This window comes from Mytilus trossulus, chromosome 7, assembly GCF_036588685.1.
Source record: "Mytilus trossulus isolate FHL-02 chromosome 7, PNRI_Mtr1.1.1.hap1, whole genome shotgun sequence".
Classification (NCBI taxonomy): Eukaryota; Metazoa; Mollusca; class Bivalvia; order Mytilida; family Mytilidae; genus Mytilus; species Mytilus trossulus.
In genome coordinates, this window is record NC_086379.1 from 33,039,058 (window position 1) to 33,066,803 (window position 27,746).

At 32.4% G+C, this 27,746-nt stretch overlaps 1 protein-coding gene across 7 annotated transcripts in view; it reads left to right on the top strand.

The window, feature by feature from the left end:
* LOC134724971 (probable E3 ubiquitin-protein ligase HERC4) overlaps positions 1-27,746 on the top strand; it is a 303,456-nt gene that overhangs the window by 62,616 nt on the left and 213,094 nt on the right. For all 7 annotated transcript variants that reach the window (XM_063588396.1, XM_063588395.1, XM_063588394.1 and 4 more), the window contains 2 exons: positions 180-310; positions 24,450-24,699. In XM_063588396.1, the coding sequence (XP_063444466.1) occupies positions 180-310; positions 24,450-24,699 (381 nt within the window). The remainder of the gene's footprint in view (positions 1-179; positions 311-24,449; positions 24,700-27,746) is intronic.

Below are 27,746 nucleotides of genomic sequence, written 5' to 3' on the forward strand. Positions count from 1 at the left end.
CTCTGTGTTCCATATCGCAGAGACAGAACTTGGGACTGTTACCAGTAAATAAACATGTGCATATTGTTTACATTGAAATCTGTGGTAACCATTTGCCAACTGTACAGGGTTCAACCTCTGCCGTCGTAGGGCGCAGCTTGATCTTGTTTCGTTATGGAAACACATATTTTTTTTTACAGGAGGGAGGAGTTTTTACCTTTGGCTGTGGTAGTCATGGTCAGTTAGGGCATGATAATACAAACAATGAGATCCTCCCACGAAGAGTTATGGATATGATGGGAACAGTTGTTACACAGATAGCTTGTGGCAGGTATGTTTGCATGTTTGAGAATCAAATTATCTATATTACTAAATGAATAGAGTTGAAATTGGGTGTCGCATTTTCTTCTTTCACATAAAACCCATGAATATTGTTTTATACCACAAAAGGTTACTGACCAGCATAGTTTATTATGTGTTCATTTTGAGATCTTTAGGGGGTATTTGGGGGTTAAAATCAGGGGAAAAGCCAGTTCCGATGGACTGTCTTTCACAACTTTAGGCTCTGAAATTTAAATGCAGTCATCATTTCTGTCATTGCACGTCTGCCTGGCAAAATTAAATTAATAACGTAGCACATACGGTAAATATTGACCTTATCAGTTGTCTGCCATTGGGCACGGTGAAGCAATTTATTGGTGATTATCTTGAATATTATATTAGATAGAGATAAACTGTAAACATCAAAATTATTCAGCGTAGGAAGATTTCATAACAATTCAACATGATTAAAATTGTCAATTGACCCCTTAAAGAGTTATTGCCCTATAAGTACATTTTTTACAACTTTTCGTAAATTTTTATAATCTTTACAAAAATATTTTTCTCTATATCTACTTGGCCAAATTAAATCAAACTTGGCCTAAATCATCTTTATGGTATCTTGTTTTAAAAAACATATTGAATGGCATCCGTCCTCACTGACCAAGATCACTGCATTGGCTAAAAGTAGAACCAGTTTTTATACGACCGCAAAATTTGAAAAAAATTTCGTCGTAAATTGCTATCACGTTGGTGTCGTCGTCTGCGTAGTCGTCGTCGGCGTTGTCATCGTCCGAATACTTTTAGTTTTCGCACTATAACTTTAGTAAAAGTGAATAGAAATCTATGAAAGGACAAGGTATGATAAGGGCTATTTTTGGCCCCCTCTCCAAATAAGTTTAAATTGATATCAATGATGGTCTTAGTGTAGACACTTGAAAAAATAATGATTTTATTGTGTTCCGGTGAAAGGAAGGTTGCCTAGCAACGGTTTTTATGAAGAATGAAAATTATCACATATTAATTGCTTTATCAGTAAAAATTTTAATATTTGCAAATGATATTGTTTGTCCAAGAAGAACTTGAAGTCACAAATGAAAATACCCTCTGATTTTGTTTATTATATGCTTAAAAACAACCTTGGCAACAGAAATGTTGCCTAGCAACGGTTAAAAAATTTGTGCTTGCCGTCTTAAGTATGAATTAAGCTGTTGTTTGAAGATTTTTTTCTCCATTTGGTGTTTCATCCAATATCTTTTTTTTTATTCTTTACAAATTCCATATTGAGCATAGCAACACAAGTGTTGCTTAGCAACAGCAAACCATGTTTGAATTAAAGCCAACTACAAATCAATAAGTCATTTTTTTGAACAAATTAAATGGAATGCAATGCACATTGTCTTTTTCTAAACATGTTTAGTTAGAAATGAAAACTTAGTTCAATTGTAGGTCACTACACGCTGATCAACAACTAAATTACATAACAAGTGCATATCAACAATGCAATAATAGGTTCTTTATATTTTTTGAAGTATGAGCTAAGTTATTTTTTAAGAATAAACTTCTTATACGGTGTTACACTATAATATACACATCTAGATTATCATTATTTTTTGGACGAATTCTATATTGAGTATAGAATTCCACATCTTACTAAGCAACATCAAACATTTTGTTTAATTTGCAGACCAGTACAAAATCTTTGTTTTAATGTGAAAGTCTTTTCATGAAAACAAGAATATATAAGATTTAATAATTTGAGATGATTTTAAACAGTTTTTAAAGATACTTAATAATTAATGGAATAAAAGAGACGTGACTTGTACCACATACAGACATTGTGCGGAATAAAATGTCTAATCCAGGCAATTACGAATTAATATGATGTACACATGTAGGGGTTGGAATAAATGTGTCCTCTGCATGGGTACAAATCTATGGTGGATTAGAAACGACTTATCAAGGCAAAAAGGGGGGTGTATAAATCGTTTTTGGAGTTATTAACGAGGCATTTAACCATGAAAGTTAAAGGTCAATTAATTTGACCTTGAGATCAACGGTAAATGTCATAATGATATTGAAATTGAGAATAGAAATGGAGAATGTATCAAAGAGACATCAACCCGACCAAAGAAAAAACAACAGCAGAAGGTCACCAACAGGTCTTCAATGTAACGAGAAATTCCCGCACCCGGAGGCGTCCTTCAGCTGGCCCCTTAACAAATATGTACTATAGTTCAGTGATGATGAACGCCATACTAATTTCCAAATTGCACACAATAAACTAAAATTAAAAAAATGCAAGACTAACAAAGACCAGAGGCTCCTGATTTGGGACAAGCGCTAAAATGCGGCGGGGTTTAACATGTTTACGAGATCTCAACCCTCCCCCTATACCTCGAGCCAATGTTGAAAAGTAAACGCATAACAATACGTACATTTAAAATTCAATTCAAGAGAATTTCGAGTCTGATGTCAGAAGATGTAACCAAAGAAAATAAAACTTAGACTGTTATGATATCTGAGTCATGGCTATACACTGCATGCTGTATGCTAAATATCACAAGTCAATGTATAAAAACTAAATAACTGTAGACCGGGACAAGTGTGTATGAGAATAAAATTCCAAAAAAGAAGAAAAAAGTAATATGTTTAACATAATTAATCCAATCATTTTATTTGAAGCCAGGGAAAATTGACAAAGACAAGTGAAAACTGAGTACAGAAGAAACTGTTTTCTTTCACGATGAAATGGACTATGGTTTGAATGGTTTTACAGTAGTAATTTTGAGGCCCTTTATAGTTTGTTGTTTGGTGTGAGCAAAGGCCCCGTGTTTAAGGCCGTACATTGATCTATAATGGTTTACTTGTATAAATTGTTATTTGGATGGAGAGTTGTATCATTGGCACTCACATCACATCTTCCTATAACTATGGAACATTTTTGTTATCTGTAATTATGATGTGAATACTGGCAATGACGGAAAATGGTTTCAATTTCGTGTCAGTGTCAAATGATTTGTGAAATATCATGTAAAATGCATGTATGTGATTAATTTGCATTTTGTATTTTTTCATTTTATTTTTGTGTTTTTGTAATTTGTTTATCAAAATGAACTACAGTTTTAATTGGACATGAAAGTTACTAATAAGAGTATACTAGTATAAGTTCGGGTTAGGGTGAAGGTTGTCGCCTGTTTAAACGTTTACACATGCTGCGTTTGTTTGCAACTAGTAAGGAACCTGTTCAGTGGTTGTTGTGGTTCATACGTGTTCCTCGTTTCTAGTTTTTTTTATATAAAGATTAAATCGTTGATTTTCCTGTTTGAATTGCTACATTAGCCACTTGTGTGTCCTTGATAGCTTGCAGGTTGGTGTAAGCCAAAGCTCTGTGTTAAAGGTTGTACTTTGACCTATAATCGTTTACTTTTTACATGTTGTGTCCTGAAAGGAGAGTAGTATCATTGCCACTCATACCACATCTTCTTATTTCTTTAAATGTTGCAAAAGTTATTTCTTTTGGGTGGATGTGTATGTTTAAGCGCGGATTCAAATAAGATGGATTCTTACAGTATGCACCCTTTTATTCATTCATTGTACAATTCTATAAATATAATAAATGAATTAAAACGCCAGATATATCGTGGGTTCTGACACCGGCCTGGTCAAACTTAAGACTTAAAAATTGGTATTTGCTGATCGATTTCCGTCAATCAATTGGCATTAAGGGGTAAGAACAAAAACTAGTTGGATCGGAGTGTGAAGTTAGGGTAATATGTCTTCCAACGGACTGTAACCTTTTAAGCTATAGCACACTAAAAATTAATGAAACAAACAACCCATTCAGCAACATGATGTCCAAAAGTGAGCACTTTGTGTAAACATGAATTATTATTGAAATAGTAACTTTTATGAATTAACTGTTAACAAAACTTTATATTGTTTGCAAAAACTACGGATAATATATTCAGGTATAAATAACCTTTATTCACAAAAAAAATCGGAATTTTGAACATTTTATGGTCCTTTGACATTTTTTAATTCGACAGTCACTGATGAGTCTTTTGTACGCGAAACACACGTCTTACAAGCAAGATATCTTTAATTATGATGCGTTTTTATTCCTTTCATATTCAATACTTGTTTTATTTTCTTCGACGTGTTAATATCTGATTAAAAAATAAAAGAAGCTTTTATTCTTTTGAATATGTTTAAATTCATAATACATGAAGTGCTGTTATTTTAGAAGATATATGATTGATTGAATGTTGTTTTCTGACCGTCCAGTGACAAATACTTTATGCATGCAAATTTTAACAGAAAGATATGAAGAGAATGATTTGCAAACAAGAAATACGAAGTAGCACCAAGTTGTCGTCAAGACAGAACAACGGGAAGGCGGGTGACAATTACAAATAATAAGTCCAATAAATTCAACGCATTGACCAAAAAAAATAACTCAAGATACATAATTTAGATCATAAAAGTGTTGGATAGTTTTGTTTAATTTTGATTATTGTTACACTTACACAATTAACTAATTAAAATGGTCACATGGTGTCTTCTTATGTGAGGGGGAGGACAGGGGGTACCCTTCTCCCACCCCTCATCTCCTTTCTCCTACCAGGCCTCTTCTCTTTTCTCCTACCCCTCTTCTCCTTATTTTATTTTTTTTTAATTTACCGGAAAAAACTTTTCTCCTTTCTCCCAGCCTTCCTCTCCTTTCTCGTACCCCCTTTCTCCTTTCTCCTACCCCTTTATCCCTGTCTCCCTTACCCCTGTCCTTTCCCTCTTATGTGATATGAATTACAGTGTATGTTATTATTCACAGTTCTGTAGTTTATTTCCCCAAATTGTCTTCTTTATGCTGACGATCTTGTACTGCTTTCTGAATCTAAAAAAAGGCTTACAGAATGCATTAAATAAGCTGGAAATTTATTGTCAAAATTGGGGGTTAGAAGTTAATTTAAAAAAAACAAAGTCTGTAGTTTTTAATACATCTGGCCGTATTAAAGATGCACAGCTTTCATATAAAGACACGTACATCCAAAGTACCCAACATTATACTTATCTTGGCGTAACTTTTAGTGCATCTGGCAGCTTTTCAGAAGCCAAAAACATGTTATATAAAAAAGGCTTAAAGGCATTCTTTAAATATACAAAATATTTTACTAATTATAAACCTAATATCTCCACTCTAATGCACATTTTTGATCACACAGTGAAACCTGTATTATTATATGGTTCAGAAATATGGGGCTGTTTTAATTCAAAAAAGTTAAATAATGACACAGAACTTAATTATTTCTATAGATTATGTAAAGATCTCAAAAATGAAAAAGTGCATCTAAAATTCTGCAGATTTACATTAGGAGTGAATAAGCACGCAACAAATTTAGCCATATTTGGCGAATTAGGTCGTTATCCTCTAATGATAGATATTTTAACAAACATGATTAAATATTGGAAAAGAATTCATATTAAAAATAATATTTTATTAACAAATGCATACTCTCTCTCAAATACATTATCTAAAGCTGGGAAATTGTTGGGCTAGTAGTATTGATGCTATCTTAAAATTACTTGATTTAAAAGAGTATCAGGTGCTCTCATCTAAAATAAACATTAGAAATATGGTGAAAAAGAAATTATATTTAAAGTATTGCAGCATATGGAAGAAAGAATTATTTAATGATAAAAGACAAAATAAGACCTCTGGAAATAAACTTAGAACTTATCGATTATTTAAACCAAATTTTAATTTTGAGCCTTACTTATTGAAATTACCATATATTCAAAGATGTGTTTTAACAAGATTTAGAATTGGAGCTCACAAACTTGAAATAGAAAAGGGTCGTTATTTTAATATTAAACTAGAAAATAGAATATGCAAACTCTGTAATGAGGAAATAGAAGATGAGATGCATTTTCTTTTAACATGTAAAACTCTGGATAATGTTAGAAATTATCCCTTTCTAAGCAAAATATATAGTAAAAATAAGAATATTTCAAAACTTGATAACAAATCTCTTTTTATTTGGCTAATGGGAAATGAAGATAAAAACATTTTGATAATAATTTGTCAGTTATTAGAGGTTTTAAATATAAACAGAAATACAATATTAAATTAGATTTCTCTATATAAAATTATGTATGATCAAATATGCATTTACATAAGTTATTTCTTTTACATTTGATAAATTATTAGTATATACTACGAGGTGTGCTGTCCAATAAAGGGACCAGAATAACAGACTATTGGTCATATTGTATTATATATGTTTATTATTTACAAATTGCCTACTTCATTTTCTTTAATATTATATCAATCAACTAAATCAAAATCAATCATATTATGTACTTTGTTTAACCTATTTTGAATTTACTTTACAATATGTTTGAAAATTGTATTATAATTATTCTGCTCATTCTGGGCGCCGTGATTGGCAAATAAAATATTTGTTTGTGTTTGTTTGTTTGTTTGTTTGCCATCTGTATTTTTATTAAATGATTGTCTAAAATGTTAACTTGGCGTGCCATACTTGGTAGAAATGCGGACGTGAAAGAAAGCACTTTTCACAAAAGTGTCAACGGAGATTAAAACATTCCAGGGCGACGATTTCGTCAATTATGAAACAAAATACGTATATATGCACTTTTTGAGTATGAAACAGTTATTATATTCATTCACAATTACGTTCCCAGTATTTCTCTGAAGTTTATCACAGTTCCGTTTATTTTTGGGTCAAATTTCGACGGTCTGCTAAAATGTCACTTTAAATTCAAGAATAATGAGTAAAGGAATATTCTTGTTTTCCTGTCTCAAATATATGTTTATTTTTCGTCCTAAAGAAACTAGCTATTATTATAGCGTAGCAGGAATACTTTTCCGTCGTCAGATCTAGTAAATACCGGAAATCATCTCCGGTCCGCAGTTCGGTTAAAAATTTCGATGATTCAATGAAAACAACGACGATTTTTTGTCACTTTTTTGAATTTTTAACTATGAGCGTACTTACGACCCACTAAAATATTTGAACTACATCAACATTAATGTTCAAGGGATGTCTGGTATAAATATGATCGTGGGTCGTAGGTACGCTCATAGTTTAAAATGCAGAAAAAGTTTTGGAAACTGCCATTTGTCTGCCCTTTTCGCGAATCTTGAGGTCTTTACAGCAACAGAGCATGAATAATATCAACGGAAGTTGAAAAATCTATTGATGTTACCAAAAATATAGGTTTTAAACTTTAAGAATAATGTATTATAATTAATGGCAAGTCACTTTTAATTTGAACGAAATTAGGGGGCCGTTCTCTAATGCTTATCGTACCTTGTCCTTTAAACAAAAGGTTTATGACCACAAAAGGACGGTTGGGATTGATTTTGGGAGTTTGAGTCCCAACATTTTAGGAATTAGGGGCCAAAAAGGGCCCAATTAAGCTTTTTCTTGGTTTTCGCACTATAACTTTAGTTTAAGTTAATATCTATGAAATTTTGTCATATGGTTTATGAGCACAAAAGAAAGGTTGGGATTGATTTTGGGAGTTTTGGTTCCAACAGTTTAGGAACTAGGGGCCAAAAAAGGGCCCAAATTAAAGCATTATTCTTGGTTTTCGCACCATAACTTTAGTTTAAGTGAATAGAAATCAATGAAATTTAAACACAATGTTTATGACCACAAAAGGAAGGTTGGTATTGATTTTGGGAGTTAAGGTCCCAACAGTTTAGGAATTAAGGGTTAAAAAGGGACCCAAATTAGCATTTTTCTTGGTTTTCGCACCATAACTTTAGTATAAGTAAATAGAAATCTATGAAATTTAAACACAAGGTTTATGACCATAAAAGAAAGTTGGTATTGATTTTGGGAGTTTTGGTCCCAACAGTTTAGGAATAAGGGGCCCAAAGGGTCCAAAGTTAAACTTTTTGATTTCATCAAAAATTGAATAATTGGGGTTCTTTGATATGCCGAATCTAACTGTGTATGTAGATTCTTAATTTTTGGTCCCGTTTTCAAATTGGTCTACATTTAAGTCCAAAGGGTCCAAAATTAAACTTATTTTGATTTTAACGAAAATTGAATTCTTGGGGTTCTTTGATATGCTGAATCCAAACATGTACTTAGATTTTTGATAACGGACCCAGTTTTCAAGTTGGTCCAAATCAGGATCTAAAATTATTATATTAAGTATTGTGCAATAGCAAAGAAATTTTCAATTGCACAGTACTCAGCAATAACAAGAAATCTTCAATTGCACACTATTGTGCAATAGCAAGAAGTTTTCAATTGCACAGTATTGCGCAATAGCAAGAAATCTTCAATTGCACAGTATTGTGCAATAGCAAGTATTTTAAATTGCACAGTATTGCGCAATAGCAAGAAATCTTCAATTGCACAGTATTGTGCAATAGCAAGTATTTTAAATTGCACAGTATTGCGCAATAGCAAGAAATATCTAATTGCACAATATTGTGCAATAGCAAGAAATTTCAATTGGAGTTATCTTTCTTTGTCCAGAATAGTAGTTGAATCAACTTAAATCAATGTTTTATACAATATACAATGTATATTCACTTTAACTACCAACTGATAAATTAATACAATCTTTACCATTCAGTGATAACAAGCACTTTTTTACATTTTGATATTTTATGATGTATTTAAATGAGTGATTATTGTTTCAAACTCCATTAGAAATTTGAATTGAGATCGGTTTTGAAATAAAGGATAGGGGGATGTGAAATAAAAATTGGGGAGGGGGAGGGGGGGGGGGTTCAATTGTTCTCATTTGAAATTTCATAAATATAAAGAAAATTTTTCAAACATTTTTTTGAGAGGATTAATATTTAACAGCATAGTGAATTGCTTAAAGGCAAAACAAAAATTTTAAGTTCATTTATAGACCACATTCATTCTGTGTCAGAAACCTATGCTGTGTCAACTATTTAATCACAATCCAAATTTAAAGCTGAATCCAGCTTGAATGTTGTGTCCATACTTGCCCCAATCGTTCAGGGTTTAATCTCTGCGGTCGTATAAAGCTGCGCCCTGTGGAGCATCTGGTTATACAACTGCAAATATATTTTTGGTTCATATAATGCTATTATGCCATCATCTGTGTTTGCGTCCGAGGACATATTAGGTTACCAGACAGTTACTTGAGTTTGAGTAAAATGGATCTCTACAAAGATTTACAAGAAGGTTCAATACTACAAAAAGAAGTTAGGGATTGATTTGGGGGTAATGGTATCATCAGTATAGAAATAAGGGGCCAAAAATAGGCCCAAAACATTATTTGTTGTTTCGTGAAATAACTTAAATGTAAACGTATGGATCTCTCTGACATTGAACCAGAAGGTTCCATATCACAAAGGGAAGGCTGGGATTGAGTTTAGGGGTATATGCTCCAATCATGCAGGAATCATTATGTTAAGAAATTCACCTAAAACAAGCATTTTTTAAGTTTCCAGACAATAACTTGTGTTAAAGTGTATGGATCTCTCTAAAATTATACTACAAAGGGAGGGCTGGGATTGAGTGTGGGGGTAATTGCTCCAAAAGGGGGGGGGTCAAAAAGTTTGGGTGGGATTTTTTTTTAATTATTTTGTCTCACCTTGACGAAGTAAAAAATAGTGAGACAAAGGTATGCTGTTTTCGGTGTCGGCGGCGGCTTCAACAATGTATTAGTTTTTTATTAGGTCTAGTTTATGGTGAACCACAAGTGGTAGGTCAATCATATTTGGTATGCAGTTGTATAACCATTGGCACATCTCATTTCCATGGAGATTATTTTGCCCTGCCCCCTCAGTCATGGTCTATTTACTTCAAAACTTTTTCTTATTTTACATGTATTAGTTTGTGATTAGGTCAGTTTATGGGAAACCAAAAGTCCTAGGTCAATGATATTTGGTATGCAGTTGTGTGAGCATCGGCATATCTCATTTCCATGGAGATAGTTTAGCTCTGCCCCCTTAGTTGTGGTCTATTGACTTTGAAACTTTTGCTTATTTTACATGTATTAGTTTGTGATTAGGTCAGTTTATGGGGAACCACAAGTGAAAGGTCAATGATATTAGGTATGTAGTTGTGTGAGCATCGGTATAACTTATTTCCATGGAGATAATTTGGCTCCACCCCCTTAGTCATGGTCTATAGACTTTGAATTTTTTTCTGAGTTATCATGTATAAGTTTGTCATTGTTTGTGATTAGGTCAATTCAATGGGAACCATTAGTGGTAGGCAGATGGTAATTGGTATGCAGTTGTGTAAGCATTGGCACATCTCATTTCCATGGAGATAATTTAGCTCTGCCCCCATAGTAGTGGTCTATTGACTTACATGTATTTGTTTGTGATTAGGTCAGTTTATGGGAAACCACAAGTGTTAGGTCAATGATATTTGGTATGTAGTTATGTAAGCATCGGTATACTTCATTTCCATGGAGATAATTTGGCTCAGCCCCCTTAGTCATGGTCTTTTGACTTTGAATTTTTTTCTGAGTTATCATGTATTAGTTTGTGATTAGGTCAATTCAAGGGGAACCATTAGTGGTAGGCCAATGTGAATTGGTATTCAGTTCTATAAGGCATTAAGCATTGACACATCTTATTTCCATGGGGAATACTTGACCTAACCCCTCAGTCACAGTCTAATGACTTTGAAACTTATCATAGTTCACATGTATTAGTTTGTGATTAGATCAGTTTAAGATGATCTGCTAATGTTAAGTCAATGATATTTGGTATGCAAATTTGTTAGCATTTGAAGTATGGTTTCCATGGAGCTTATATAGCACCACCCCTCTTATTGACTTTGAAACTTTTCTATAGTTTACTAGTAAATGTTTGTATTTAGGTTTGGGAACGATTTATAATAAGTCAATGGTCATGATGGTATTTAGTATGCAGTTGTATAAGCATTGGCATATCTCATTTACATGGATTGTTTAGCCATGTAACTCAGTCATGGTTCATTGACTTTGAATATTTTCATAACTTGTGTAAGATATTAAAGTATTGCTATGATGATTTCAACATTTGTATAATCAAAATTACAAAAAGGCGAGACATATCTGTGAAAACAGTTTATTTTTATTGGGTTAAATTTTTATTTTTAACATTTTTTAATTTCAATAGATTTTTAGTGAGCTTTTCTCATCACTTGTCATCCGTCGTCCTTCGTTGTCCGTCGTCCGTCGTCGTCGTTAACTTTTTACATTTTGAACCTCTTCTAGAGAACCACTGAATGGAATGTAACCAAACATTTCTGTATTGGCATGAATGTTCCTTATGAGGTGCTGACCAAGTGTTGTTACTTTGTAGCTGATCAATCATCCAAGATGGCCGCCAGGGGGGGGGACTTAGTTTAACATAGGACCCTATGGGAAATACATACAAATGACTTCTTTAAAAGAACCACTAAATGGAATGAAACAAAACATGGCATGAATGTTCCTTATGAGGTGCTGACCAAGTGTTGTTACTTTGTAGCCGATCCATCATCCAAGATGGCCGCCAGGGGGGACTTAGTTTCACATAGGACCCTATGAGAAATGCATACAAATGTCTTCTTTTATAGAACCACTCAATGGAATGAAACCAAACATGGCATGAATGTTCCTTATGAGGTGCTGACCAAGTGTTGTTACTTTGTAGCCGATCCATCATCCAAGATAGCTGCCAGCTGGGGACTTAGTTTAACTTAGGACCCTATGGGAAATGCATATAAATGAGTACTTTAAGAGAACCACTGAATGGAATGAAACCAAACATGGCATGAATGTTCCTTATGAGGTGCTGACCAAATGTTGTTACTTTGTAGCGGATCCATCATCCATGATGGCCCCCAGCGGGGGACTTAGTTTAACATAGGACCCTATGGGAAATATATACAAATGTCTTCTTTTAGAGAACCACTGAATGGAATGAAACCAAACATGGCATGAATGTTCCTTATGAGGTGCTGACCAAGTGTTGTTACTTTGTAGCCAATCCAACATCCAAGATGGCCGCCAGCAGGGGGACTTCATTTAACATAGGACCCTATTGGAAATGCATTCAAATGATTTCTTTTAGAGAACCACTGAATGGAATAAAACGAAACATAGCATGAATGTTCCTTATGAGGTGCTGACCAAGTGTTGTTACTTTGTAGCTATTCCATCACCCAAGATGGCCACCAGTGGGGGACTTTTGAATGAAATTAAACATAGCCTGAATATTCCTTTCCTTATGAGGTTGTGTTGTTACTTTTAGCCAAATTTTATATTTTTTTTATATGATTTCAAAAACCCAAGTAGAATCAGGTAAGATACAGGCTCTTGAGAGCCTCTAGTTTAGAACTTTGACCACATTTTTGTGTGTGTCAGAAGCCTTCTTACAGGAGGGATTGTGCCTGATATTCATATGATGAAGACATAATCTTTCAATCAGTTTAATTGAGATCTGGAGCTGGCATGTTAGTTAACTGCTAGTAGTCTGTTGTTATTTTAGTCTAGTCAAAATAGATGAAAAATGTGGCCAACCTTAAAAAAATTGCAACAGAATTATTTTTGGTATTTTTCAATTCTAAAAGGCTTTATTTGTAACATACTAAAAGTCTACCAAAATATCTGAGTGGGAAAATGGATTTTTTTGGTGAAAAATAGCAAAATTTTACAAAAATAGCGAAAAACTGGGAAAAGCTTGTTAAACATTCATTATTGATGATAATCATTTCAAATAAAAAGTTTTACAGCAGGCTATACAATGTTTATAAATTGAAATTATAAAAAAATAGTTTTTTTTTGTATTAGCATGACATTGTAGGTGAAAACATCCGATTTTTGTTGGAATTTGAGATTTACAAAGCGTGAATTGATTACAAACAGGACAGCAAAAATATAAATATTGGTAAAAGAGGTTCATTTGATAGTTTAAAAAAGACAAAAACCTTTATTCTTACCATTCTTAAACTTTACAGCATGCTTAATTTGGTAATTGGTGATTTTGGGTAAAATCTAGCAAAATCATCAAAAAATCGTTGAAAACTGGAAAAACACAAATTTGGAATTTTAACTGTTTTTAAATCACTCTAAAAATAGAAAAATTCAAATCTTCATAGAATAATAATCAGATCAAACAAAATTCATAGTTAAACAAATTTGAAAATAGCTGATTTTGGGTGAAAAAAGCTAAATTTGGCCCAAAATTGTAAGAAACTGGAAAAAAAATGATAAAATTCATTGTTTTTCAGAAATCAATTAAGATGTTAGTGAAAATTAATTTTTATCCTCTATATGAAAAAGTACAATGCTTAAATTCACACTATGTTAACCAGCAAGTGATTTTAAGGATGTTTGCTTGTCATGTTTTGGAATTTTTGAGTCAGATTTCGAAATACTCTGGTTTTATCCATTTGAATGCCTTAAAATAATTTGCCCATCGACCCCCATTTTTCTATTTATAGTACATTTACATGCATAATTATAAGCCATTTGTTAAAGTCTTATAAAATCTTATTTATTTTTTAATAGTTTTTGTGAACTTTAACTGGTCAATGATAAAGCTATGAAAAATCAAGAGAGAACATTTTCCCGCCAAAATTCTAATGGCTTATGTCTCAAAAACAACCACATTGACCCCTATTTAAATTTTTGCTATTTTGATTCCTCAATTAATCCCCTATCAATATATACTAGTGTTATTGAAAGCTATTTATTTTGAAACTGAGCAGCTTGTTGACCATGCATAATGAGAGGTAAAAAGTCTCATTGACCAAAACTGATCATGATTTAAAAGTAAATGACAAGATACATGGAAATATTTTTTTTAAAAGATTATTCCATAGTTTTCTGTATACATCAAATATCTTTTCATCGGTAAAGTCAGATTCAGCAATGGGAGCAGAATTAGAACGATTCAAACCACAACATTCACCGCATCCTACCGAACACTTCTGAAGACCATTTTGTCTAGACACATCATTTAGTGTTGCAGTTTTGCTTACAGTTGCATCTTATAATGATAAAACTTTTATCAGGTGCAGGAGGAAGTTCCATCAAAATTGGACTAAGTTTTCCACGAGAAATTTCCCAACCATAGTCTGCATGATCTGTATGATCTATATCAACTTCTTATTACATCCATTTTTGGCACCGATTATACACTCAAACTCAAAGACTATGAAATTGTCCTGAATTGGATGCTTCTTCTCCTGCTATGATGGTATCTGCTTTAATGAAGCCTTATTGATGAAAACTTGATCTTGTTGGTTAAGTTTTTTTAATGAAAGTCCTTTGCCTATCCCAAAAAGCCTAGATGATGAGTTACAACCTGTTATAGAATGCAAAAAGAGCAACAAATTACAAACATCCTCCCAAAGAAATCCTTTAGACTGTTCTATGTTCCATATTTTTATTTTTTCAGATTTAAAAATAACCTATTTGCACTGTTGATTAATGATGAATAAGTACAGTAACACTAATAGATCTGTATCTTCACCATATACTATGACTAGTAAAGACAAACACAATCAAAAGATTTGCATCATGAGTCATATTCTTACATTTAATGTTATTATCCTATAGCTTGTCACAAAGCACCTTAATAAGATAGATATAAGAAGATGTGGTTTGTTCAAACTGTTTGACATGAACAGTTCTGTTTAAGTTTTGCAAGTCATAGATGAGGTGAAATTGATGTTCTTCAAAATAATGCCTTTTGTTCTACGCAAATGTGTAATATCTTTAATTGAAGGAAGTTCTTGATAACTTTCAAAAACAATTTCAGGGTCTTTGTGTAATGTCTCCAAATGATACAACATGTGTCTAATGAAGCCGTTGCAATATGCATCCACCATCAAGGACATACTGAAGACCCTCACCATCTATTTATCTATGTTTTAGAAAGTCTGAATCTGACTTTGACTTAGCTTTGGCTGCCAATGTTATTGATTGGTTTGACTTCTTGAAGCTTTAGCTCTAATTTTTTTTTGCATTTCATCGATTCTAACGTTTTATTTCAAAAACTTACTTGTTTTTTTTCAACGTTAATAGCAGGCCTGGAGAAACACCTGTTTCAATATTTCTAAGTGAAACATAATTAGTAAAATGATTTCTTTCACTAAGGTACTCAAGAATTGCAAGAGTGTCTACCCTGTCTCGTTCTTTCCTTGTACGATTAGCTTCTTCGTGCTGATCACTAGTCCAGTATGCAACACCAGTGAGATCTTGCATGACACTGTTTTAGTCTACACAAGCTGGCATTGATAGTATTCATTGTGATCGTTGGGATTCACCCATTCCTCTGCCTCAGGTTAGACCTCCATAAGATTTTACACTTCTTATCAAGATCTGTTCTATAGTCAGATCTGTAGAAAACGGTCTGTACATGTATGTTGTATTGATGAAGAAAATAATCTATTATCCAAAGGAACTTTTCATGTCAAACAGTCAAAACAAACAAGTTCTTATTAACGTGCTTTGTGACAAGCTATAGCATAATAACATTAAATGTAAGAATGCAATTGATGATGCAGATCTTCTTATTGTGTAAACAGCATTGCCTTTAGAAGTCATAGTAAATGGTGAAGATAAGGATCTATTAGTGTTCTTGTACTTATTCATCATATGGTCCAAGACCACAATTATTTCGTAGTGCATTTCTTTTAGAACATGTGTTGAACTACTTTTGAGACAAATTATATCAAAATTATAGAAAACTTCATCGGCTCTAACTCAAAATATGGACAATTTTATGTTTAAGGAGTCAAGAAATTTTTTGATAGCTTCCGAAGTGCTAAATTTAAACCTTTTTCAGCTAGACCAAATCACTACTTTCCTTGAAAATTCTGGACCCAATTTTTTTTACAGTGACTATGTAATTTCACCCCTACTTGCAATATGAGGCATTAAACATGGAGAAATAAATTTGGATGAGTATCAAAAAATTGGCAAGTACAACGAAAATCAAGGGACAACAATTGTGGTCTTGGACCGTGTTAATCAACAGTGCAAACAGGTTAGGTATTTTTAAATCTGAAAAATGAAAATATGGAACATAGAACAGTCTAAAGGATTTCTTTGGGAGGATGTTTGTAATTTGTTGCACTCTTTGCATTCTATAACAGGTTGTTATTCTTCATCTAGGGTTTTTGGAATAGGCAAAGGACTTCCTTTAAAAAAAACTTAATCACAAATATCAAGATCAAGGCTGCATTAAAGCAGATACCATCTAAGCAGGAGAAGAAGCGCTAACATGTTTATATGGAGGAATTGACATATTTGTCTGGAGAAAATTAAAATCCATAGTAATTACTGGAAACACATTGGTTTAGGTGAAAAGTTTATCACCAACATCAGATAGAGGGCAATTTCATAGTTTTCAAGTGTATTATCAGAAGAAGTTGACATACATCCTACAGATTATGGTTGGGAAATCAAAAATGGGAAACTTTATCAAATTTTGATGGCACTTCCACAGACATGATAAGCTTCTTAACATTAGTAGATGCAACTATAAACAAAACTATGACAACAAACCATTAGTCTGTTGAAAAAATGGTTACTGAAAAATATGAATAGCATTTTTTTCCTGTTTTTGACGATTTTTAGACAAACTTAGCTGTTTTCACCCTAAATCAGTTATTTTACTGTACGTTTTACAATGAATTTTGTTTGATCTAATTATAATTATACCAAGATTTCCGCTTTTCTATTTTGGAGTGATTCAAAAGCAGTTTAAACTCCAAATTGGTGTATTTCCAGTTTTTAACGATTTTTGATTGATTTTGCTATATTTTACCCAAAATCATCATTTCACAATAAGGAATTGCTGTAAAGTTTTGGAATGATTAAAATAATGGTGTTTGTCTTTATTGAAAAATCAAATGAACTACTTTTACCATTTTTAATATTTTTCCTGTCTGTTTTGGTAATCAATTCACGCTATGTGAATCTCAAATTCCAACAAAAATCGGATGTTTTCACCTAAAATTCCGTTTATTAAAAAAAACACCTATTGTTTTATTATTTTATTTCATAAACACTGTATAAACTGTTGTAAAACTTTTGATTTGAAATGATTATCATAAAAAATGAATGTTTAACAAGATTTTCCCAGTTTTTCTCTATTTTTGACAAATTTTGCTATTTTTCACCCAAAAAAATCCATGTTCCCACTCAGATATCTTGGTAGACTTTTAGTATGTTACAAAGAAAGCCATATGGAATCGAAAAATACAAAAACAAATTCTGTTGCAATTTTTTTGAGGTCAAATGCTATTTTGACTAGACTATTTATGTATTATTGTTATTGTATTTATTTTCTTTTGTTACATCTTCTGACATCAGACTCAGACTTCTCTTGAACTGAATTTTAATGTGTGTATTGTTATGTGTTTACTTTTCTAAATTGGCTAGAGGTATAGGGGGAGGGTTGAGATCTCACAAACATGTTTAACCCCGTCCAAAATTTGCGCCTGTCCTAAGTCAGGAGCCTCTGGCCTTTGTTAGTCTTGAATAATTTTTAATTTTAGTGTCTTGTGTATAATTCAGAGTTTAGTATGACGTCCGTTATCACTGTACTAGTATACATATTTTTTAAGGGGCCAGCTGAAGAACGCCTACGGATGCTGGAGTTTCTTGCTACATTGAAGACCCATTGGTGGCCTTCGGCTGTTGTCTGCTCTATGGTTGGGTTGTTGTCGCTTTGACACATTCCCTATTTCCTTTCTCAACTTAATTATATCAAACTTGAATATTGTGTCCAAATTTGCGCCAACTGTTTGACGTCTGCGGTCTTATTAGGCTGCGCTCAGCCAAGTATTTTATTTTTAGCTCACCTGGCTTAAAGGGCCTAGTGACCTTTTTTCATCACTTGGCGTCTGGCGACCAGCGTCATCGTCTGTCTTTAACTTTTACAAAAATCTTCTCCTCTGAAACTATTGGGCCAAATTAAACCAAACTTGGCCACTATCATCTTTGGGATATCTAGTTTAAGAAATGTGTGGCGTGACCTGGTCTACCAACCAAGATGGCCGCCATGGCAAAAAATAGAACACGGGGGTAAAATGCAGTTTTTGGCTTATAACTCAAAAACCAAAGAATTTTGAGCAAATCTGACATGGGGGTAAAATTGTTGATCAGGTCAAGATCTATCTGCCCTTAAATTTTCAGATGAATTGGATAACCTGTTGTTGGGTTGCTGCCCCTGAATTGTAAATTTTAAGGAAATTTTACTGTTTTTGGTTATTATCTTGAATATCTATATCACAGATAGAGATAAACTGTAAAAAGCAATAATGTTCAGCAAAGTAAGATTTACAAATAAGTCAACAATGACCCAAATGATCAGTTGACCCCTTTAGGAGTTATTGCCCTTAAAGTCAATTTTTAATCGTTTTTCGTAAATCTTAGTAATCTTTTACAAAAATGTTCTCCTCTGAAACTACTAAGCCAAATTAATCCATACTTGGCCACAATCATCTTTGGGGTATTTAGTTAATAAAATGGGTCTCATGACCTGGCCATCCAACCAAGAAGGCCGCCACAGATTAAAATAGAACATAGGTGTAAAATGCAGTTTTTATACACCCAGGACGGGACGTATTATGGTATACTGTTGTTCGTCGGTCCGTCCGTCCGTCCGTCTGTCTGTCCATACGTCCGTCTGTCCGTCTGTCTGTCCGTCCGTCGTCCACACTTCGGACAATAACTCAAAAACCCTTTCACCAATTTCCATGAAACTTAAGTAAATTGTTTATATCTATTGACGTAAGCTCCCTTTCGTTTTTTTTTAATTTCAGATTTTAAGTTTTGGATTTATGGGGCTTTATTCATAAAAAAGGTGTGATTTTCAAAACTTCAGACAATAACTCAAAAAGGCTTTCACCAATGTCCATGAAACTTTGATGAAATGTTTATATCTATTGACGTAAGCTCCCTTTCGTTTTTTTTATTTCAGATTTTAAGTTTTGGATTTATGGGGCTTTATTCATAAAAAGGGGGGATTTTCAACACTTCAGACAATAACTCAAAAAGGCTTTCACCAATGTCCATTAAACTTTGGTGAATTGTTTATATCTATTGATGTAAGCTCCTTTTTTTTTCAGATTTTAAGGTTTGGATTTATGGGGCTTTATTCATAAAAAAAGGGGGATTTTTAACACTACGGACAATAACCCAAAAAGGCTTTCAACAATGTCCATGAAACTTTGGTGAATTGTTTCTATCTATTGATGTAAGTTCCCTTTCAATTTTTATAAATTTCAGATTTGAAGTTTTGGATTTATGGGGCTTTATTCTTAAAAAAAGGGGGATTTTTAACACTTCGGACAATAACTCAAAAAGGCTTTCACCAATGTCCATGAAACTAAGGTGAATTGTTTATATCTATTGATGTAAGCTCCCTTTCAATTTTTATAAATTTCAGATTTTACATTTCCGTGTTATGAATTTTTATGCTTAAAAAAGTTTGTTTTTTTCCAATTTTGGGACAATAACTAACACTTTCACAAAATTTTATGCAACTTTGATAAATTATTTATATATATTGACATAAGCATAAAATGGTTTGTGATTCTGTCATATTTAGAATAACTTAGTCTATTTTATCTCATCTATAACTTTTATATAATGTATATGCCTTAATAATTATAAAAGGTACTCAGAATGTGTGTTGTGAACAAGATAGAATGTATGTATGAAAAATTATTACAACAAACTTGGTTAAATTTGAAGTAGCCTTAATAGTGCCAATTTTTTTGTGCATTTTTATTTATTATTTGGGGGGGGGGGGGGGGGGGTGTATTTGACAGGGCACACCCTATTTTTAGTTGATCATATAAATTCATTTAAAGCATAAAAGACAAGTTAAAAGAGCAACAGGCGTATCGCTAATTGGTAATGTTAAGGAAATTTTAATGTTTATGGTTATTGTGTTGAATATTATTATAGATAGAGATAAACTGTAAACATCAATAATGTTCAGCAAAGTAAGATTTACAAATAAGTCAACATTACGGAAATGGTCAATTGACCCCTAAGGAGTTATTGTCCTTTTATAATCAATTTTCAACAATTTTCATAAATAGGGAAATTTTTAACAACATTTTCCACTGAAACTACTGGGCCAAGTTCATTATTGATAGAGATAATTGTAAGCAGCAAGAAGATTCAGTAAAGTAAGAAGTACAAACACATCACCATCAACAAAATACAATTTTGTCATGAATCCATCTGCTTCCTTTTTTATGTGACCGAAAAAAAAACTGATTTTTTTTTCGTCGTATACTGGTATCAGGTTTGCGTCGTCGTCTGTGGCGTCCGAATACTTTAGTGTCACTCAAGGTAATCTGATAGTTCTTAGCCAAAAGCTGTTCTATTTAAGAAATCTTTTGCTTATTCTGGATCAGTATTGTGGAATGGAATACCACACAAAATGCGTAAAGCTCAAAACACTTTTACTTTAAAGCAAAGTATCAAGAAGTACCTAATACAATCCTAATAAGAAATGTTTGCTAAAATGCATTTGTAATATATATTTTTTATTTTCATTTGATTTTTTTACTACATGTATACTTCTTAAACAGCATTATATCTTATGTTAATAACAATACATTGAACAACATGACTGTAAATTAACTATGTGTAAATATCTGTTTTGATTGTATTGTAATTTGTATGTGAGGGCCTCGGGGATGATTAGTTTATTGTAACTAACTGAGTTTACCTTCTTAAATAAAGAATTTATTATTATTATTGTCTAAAAAGCGAGACTAAGCGATCCTACATTCCGTCGTCGTCGGTGTCGTCGTCGTCAGCGGCATCCACAAATATTCATTCTGTGGTTTTGAAATTTTAATAACTTTCTTAGACTAAACTGGATTTTTACCAAACTTGGACAGAAGGTTGTTTATGATTATAAGATAGTATCCAAAAGTAAATTTTGCAAAAATAAAATTCCATTTTTTCAATATTTTACTTGTAAATGGACTTCGTTTTTCTGCGGAGAAACATTACATTCACTCTGTGGTTAAAGTTTTAAAAATTTTAATAACTTTCTTAAACTATCCTGGGTTTGTACCAAACTTGGACAGAAGCTTGTTTATGATCATAAGATAGTATCCAGAAGTAAATTTCATAAAAAATAAATCCATTTTTTCCATATTTTACATTTGAATGGACTTAGTTTTTCTGCGGGGAAACATAACATTCACTCTGTGGATAAGTTTTTAAAATTTTAATAACTTTCTTAAACTATCCTGGCATTGTACCAAAATTGGACAGAAGCTTATTTATGATCATAAGATAATATCCAGAAGTAAATTTTGTAAAAAAATAAATCCATTTTTTCCATATTTTACATTTGAATGGAGTTAGTTTTTCTTCCAGTTAACATTACATACGTGTAATTAAGTCTGCAGTTAAAGTTTTTAAAGCATTTATTAGATTCATAATGCTGGATTTTTACCAAACTTGGACAAAAGATTCTTACTATCAAAAGATTGTATCAAGAGGAATATATTTATTGATTTTTTTCCTCATTTTTGTTGAGCCTGCCATTTACAGCAAAAGTAGGCGAGATACTGGGTTCCGCGGAACCCTTACAAATTTTTATTAATGTTTTTCCCCCTCTTACTTTAGTAAAAGTAAATAGAAATCTATGAAATTTGACATAAGGTTTATAACCACAAAAGAAAGGTTGGGATTGATTTTGGAAGTTTTTGTTCAAACAGTTTAGGAAGTGGGGGCCAAAAAAGGGTTCTAATAAGTATAATTCTTGGTTTTTGCACAATAACTTAAGTATAAGAAAATAGAAATCAGTGAAATTTAAACACAAGGTTTATGACCACAAAAAAAAAGGTTTGGATTCATTTTGGGAGTTTTGGTCCAAACAGTTTAGAAATTAGGGGCCAAAAAGGGGCCCAAATAAGCATTTTTATTGGTTTTCGCACCATAACTTTAGTATAAGTTAATAGACATGAATGAAATTTAAACACAAGGTTTATGACCATAAAAGGAAGGTTCGTATTGGTTTTGGGAGTTTGGGTCCCAACAGTTTAGGAATAAGGGGCCCAAAGGGCCCAAAGTTAACCTTTGTTTGATTTCATCAAAAATTAAATAATTGGGGTTCTTTGATATGCCAAATCTAACTGTGTAAGTAGATTCCTAATATTTGGTCCCATTTTGAAATTGGTCTACATTAAGGTCCAAAAGGGTCCAAAATTAAACTAAGTTTGATTTTCTCTAAATTGAATCCTTGGGGTTCTTTGATATGCTGAATCTAAAAATGTACTTAGATTTTTGATTATTGGCCCAGTTTTCAAGTTGGTTCAAATTGGGGTCCAAAATTAAACTTTGTTTGATTTCATCAAAAATTGAATAATAATTTGATATGCCAAATCTAACTGTGTATGTAGATTCCTAATTTTTGATCCCTTTTTCACATTGGTCTACATTAAGGTCCAAAGGGTCCAAAATTAAACTTTGTTGGATTTCAACAAAAATTGAATCCTTGGGGTTTTTTGATATCCTGACTAAAAATGTACTTAGATTTTTTATTATTGGCCCAGTTTTCAAATTTGCACAAATCAGGGTCCAAAATTAAATTTTGTTTGATTTCATCAAAAATTGAAAAATTGGGGTTCTTTGATATGGCAAATCTAACTGTGTATGTAGAATCTTAATTTTTGGTCCCGTTTACAAATTGGTCTACATTAAAGTCCAAAGGGTCCAAAATTAAATTAAGTTTGATTATAACAAAAATTAAAATCTTGGGCTTCTTTGATATGCTGAATCTAAACATGTACTTAGATTTTTGATTATGGGCCCAGTTTTCAAGTTGGTCTAAATCAGGATCCAAAATTATCATATTAAGTATTGTGCAATAGCAAGAAATTTTCATTTGCACAGTATTCAGCAATAGCAAGAAATCTTCAATTGCACAATATTGTACAATAGCAAGAAATTTTCAATTGCACAGTATTGCGCAATGGCAAGAAATATCTAATTGCACAATATTGTACAATAGCAAGAAATTTTCAATATTCTTTGAAAATTTGAGTTATCCTTCTTTGTCCGGAATAGTAGTTCTGAATTAACTTAAATCATTGTTTTATACAATGTACAATGTATATTCACTTTTACTAACAACTGATAAATTAAAACAATATTTACCATTTAGTGATAACAAGCACTTTTTTACATTTTAATATTTAATGATGTATTTAAATGAGTAGCTATTGTTAGGAGCCATTAGAAATTTGAATTGAGATCAGTTTTGGAATAAGGGAAAGGTCTACATTAAGGTCCAACATAAATTTTTACATTTTAATATTTAATGATGTATTTAAATGAGTAGCTATTGTTAGGAGCCATTAGAAATTTGAATTGAGATCAGTTTTGGAATAAGGGAAAGGTCTACATTAAGGTCCAACATAAATTTCACTCCATTTTTTAATTTTAATTTTGGACCCCAATTTGAACCAACTTGAAAACTGGGCCAATAATCAAAAATCTAAGTACATTTTTAGATTCAGCATATCAAAGAACCCCAAGGATTCAATTTAGAGAAAATCAATTGTACAATGTTTGACTCCACATGTGAATTTTTTTTAAATTAATATTCAACAGCATAGTGAATTGCTCAAAGACAAAACAAAAAAAATATGTTCATTAGACCACATTCATGTTTGGTCAGAAAGCTATGCTGTGTCAACTATTTAATCACAATCCAAATTTAGAACTGAATCAAGCTTGAATGTTGTGTTCATACTTGCACCAACTGTTCAGGGTTCAACCTCTGCGGTCGTATAAAGCTGCGCCCTACAGAGCATCTGGTTTAATATTCACATAGACCAAGGTGAGCGAGATAGGCTCTTTTGAGCCTCTAGTTTAATTTATATCAAAAACAGAGATCTTAGTATACACTTTCTTGTGATCTACTGAACAACAAGACTCGACAATCAACTTTACAAAGTATAAAACTTTTAAACAACAATAAATCTGAGAAAAAATGGAGTGAAATTTATGTGGAGTCAAACTTTCGAATCATGGTTCTTTAGCTGAAACAATCAAAGCGAAAATTAAACACAAGCAAAAAAAACCCACCTAGCTGATATACGGTATATATTCTTCAAAAACTGAATAAGCTTATTTTATTGTTGCAGACGTCATACACTAACATATGTACCAGAGACAGGAAAAATTTACTCATTTGGATCTGGTTCCTGTGGACAATTAGGTTTAGGAAACACAGATAAGAAAACCAGTCCAGTTTTTGTGCCTTGTCCTTTCATGTCTTCTATAAATAGCAAATCACCAAGAGCTATGGAAATAGATGGCACATCTCATATTGTCAGCAGAATCTTCTCTGGTGGAAACAAATGTATTGTGCTAGCAAATAAAATTAATTCTCAGGTAATACTTTATGAGAATGCATTTTATGAGAGTAGTTGTATGGTAACAATCCTATATATAACATGTATAAATAGACATTATACATATCAAATTATAAATTCAAAGTAATTGTCTGCTAAAAATAAAATCCTAAAGTTAAACTTATGAGATGCATAGATGATCATTTGTGTACCCTCGAAATTTGTCATATATTTGTGATTAGTTGTCCTTGTTCAACACCTACCAAAAAGTAACAATTCCCTGAATGATAACTGATTTTCACTATCTTGAGTGAAGAATAGATAAAAGCAGCTCTGCAATGCTAGGTGATGTTGTCATATAATTCATACCTGCCAACTTTCACGATTTAGGCGTGTACTGCATTATTTTGACCCTCTATCCCCATTAAAGTCATAAGAAACGAGTGACCGGTGAAAAATAATGTTCTTCCAATTCTTATACCAATGCATACAAACATCATAAACTTAGTCTTATGTGGTCGAATTTATCATTTTTTTCGTGTAAATTTCGTATAATCGTCAATTTTTTTTTCAATCGGTCAGTGTTGTTGTGAAAATATTGCAGGTAATTAAAGTTCGTGTTTTGAATCAGAAGTTTAACGATTGTCACCTGTTTGTCAACAATTGACGAAAAATAAACAAAAAAGCATGGAATTCGAGCACGTGTTTAACATGTAAATTCAGATAATAGTTTATTTTAAGGACATCCATGCGTATTGTGGTCACCGGATTTTTACGAGATGGGTCACACCGAGGTCACCTTGCATACGGAAAATATATCGGGGGAATTGCTTGCTGGAAGGAAGCAATTCAAATAAAGTAAACTTCTTCTAAATATGAATAAATTAAAGAATTTTCTGCAGAAAAAAGTATATGTACATAAGTTTTACAATGAAAACTATTCATTGAGTTATAAAAAACATATGCATTATTTTTTTTTTATTTAAGGTTTCTTATGACTTTAAACAATTGTGATCCTAAAAATAGCATTAAACATGATTTTACGAAAATTTACACGAAAAATATTTTTGTTCATGACTTTTTAACTTTTCTTAAGCGAGGCAACTCATGTTGAACAAATTTCATCCAACCATCAGCCGATTAATTTCAGCATAGTAAACAATCAAAGAATCAAAGTTTGTTAGGAGTTTTGAGTTGGCTTTCCTGGCGTGGGTAATAGAATTACAGAATACGTGATCATGATGGACAAGTTATCACTTGCAAAATGGTTCTTTCTCTGCCTTTGAAGAAAATTGTGTTGCATCATGCAAATACTTAGAGATATGGGAGTCTGATGTAGTTCAGAAGCAGGTTGTCAAAATCAACATTAGGATTGTTGCATGCCTTTTTTGAAACATTCAAAGTAAACCATGGTGGCCTCAATGATGTCTCAATACATGCTAATATTGCTCTTCAACAGAAGTCCATTCCACACACAGAACATCACCAAGCCTGTCATAAAAGTTTTCATTGGACCACAAGATGAAGGTAAAATTTTTTATGGAACTATGACACAAATGTTTTGAGTTTTTCTTACTCTTTTAATATTTTTTTTTCAATAACAGTAAATTGTCTCTTGGTCTTTATTCAAATGAAATGATTTTTTTTGTTGTAATGTAAACAATTACAAGAGTTCATCAGTTTAATGTGTAAAATGTTAATCATTTACTGTTGATAAATAATATCTTTAGTCATATTCAAAGATAATATATAACATTTGTTAATAGATTATAATTGGGTATATATTCATGAATCATATATTAAAAAAAACCATAAAAATTATGTATATGATAGATCTATTTACTTGCATGTGTTGTATGCATTTAATTTTTTGAAGTCAAATATATGCATTTTCATCTTGATTACTTTCAATATTTATAATCTTGTTAACTTTTTAGACTGATGAGCCAAGCATTGTTTTTTTAGCCAGGAGATGACAATCCTGTTGTGTACCATCCTTGGCAAGTGTGTGAAAGGCAGAGTCATCCATTCACACCAAGACCTGACAACAGTCTTCTATAGTGATGCAGCCAATCAGCTTCAAGACAAAACAAAATTAATTTCATTTTATATAGATCTATAAAAAATTTCTACACTGTAATTGTGGCCAAGATGTTGACAAAGTTCCCTATCAAGGGCCTTGTTGTTTTTGTGGCTTAGCCTTTCTCAACCCATAAATTAGAGGTGACCTACCATCATGAGCTGTAACAGTTGTTGCTAGACGTTTCCCATCAGTTGTACCAGATCACTAACTTCAGCAACTGAAAGAAGGGTTCAAAAACTATAAAGTCACACAAGCATCAGAACTGCCTACCACTCTAGGTTCAACAAGAGTAGACCAGTACTGGGGACAGGTGTCAAAGATGACCAACAAAATCACAGGAACACCCATGTTTACTCTGCTCACCAAGATTGTCTCTGCAGTGTGTATTATCCCAAATTCTAATGCTGACTGTGAGCGTACCTTTTCACAGTTAAAGAAGATTCAGACTGACACCAGGTCAACCTTAGAAAAATCTACATTATGTGCACTATCTGACAGTCAAGCTGAACACCACCAACATATGCTACACTTTTCAGCCAACAAAAGAACAGATTAGGTCAGCTAGGCAGGCTTGCTCTTCATACAACAAGAACTGTGCTTGAAACATTCAAGTGACATTTAAGTAACCAATGTGCAACCTTTTTGAAATATCGACCTGTAGGGCTACATTATCAAATATTTGCTTTTAAAATTGTGCTTTATAAACTTTGAAACACTTTGAACTGTAGTGCTGTATGTGTGCATGTAAATTTAATGATCATTACATAGTACCTTATGTATTGACATTACAACTTGTGATATTAATCTGTATACTATGTTTTTGCCTTTTTGTTATTAAATAATCAGAATTGTTACTTTTTTAAAATTTCTTTTCAATATATCAGACAAACAGTAAGAAAAAAAAAGTACAACATTAAAAATGATAAACTACAGGTAGGGAGACAGATTAATGTAAATAAAAATACGTTTAAAGTAAACTACAGGTATTACAAAAGCAGTGCCAA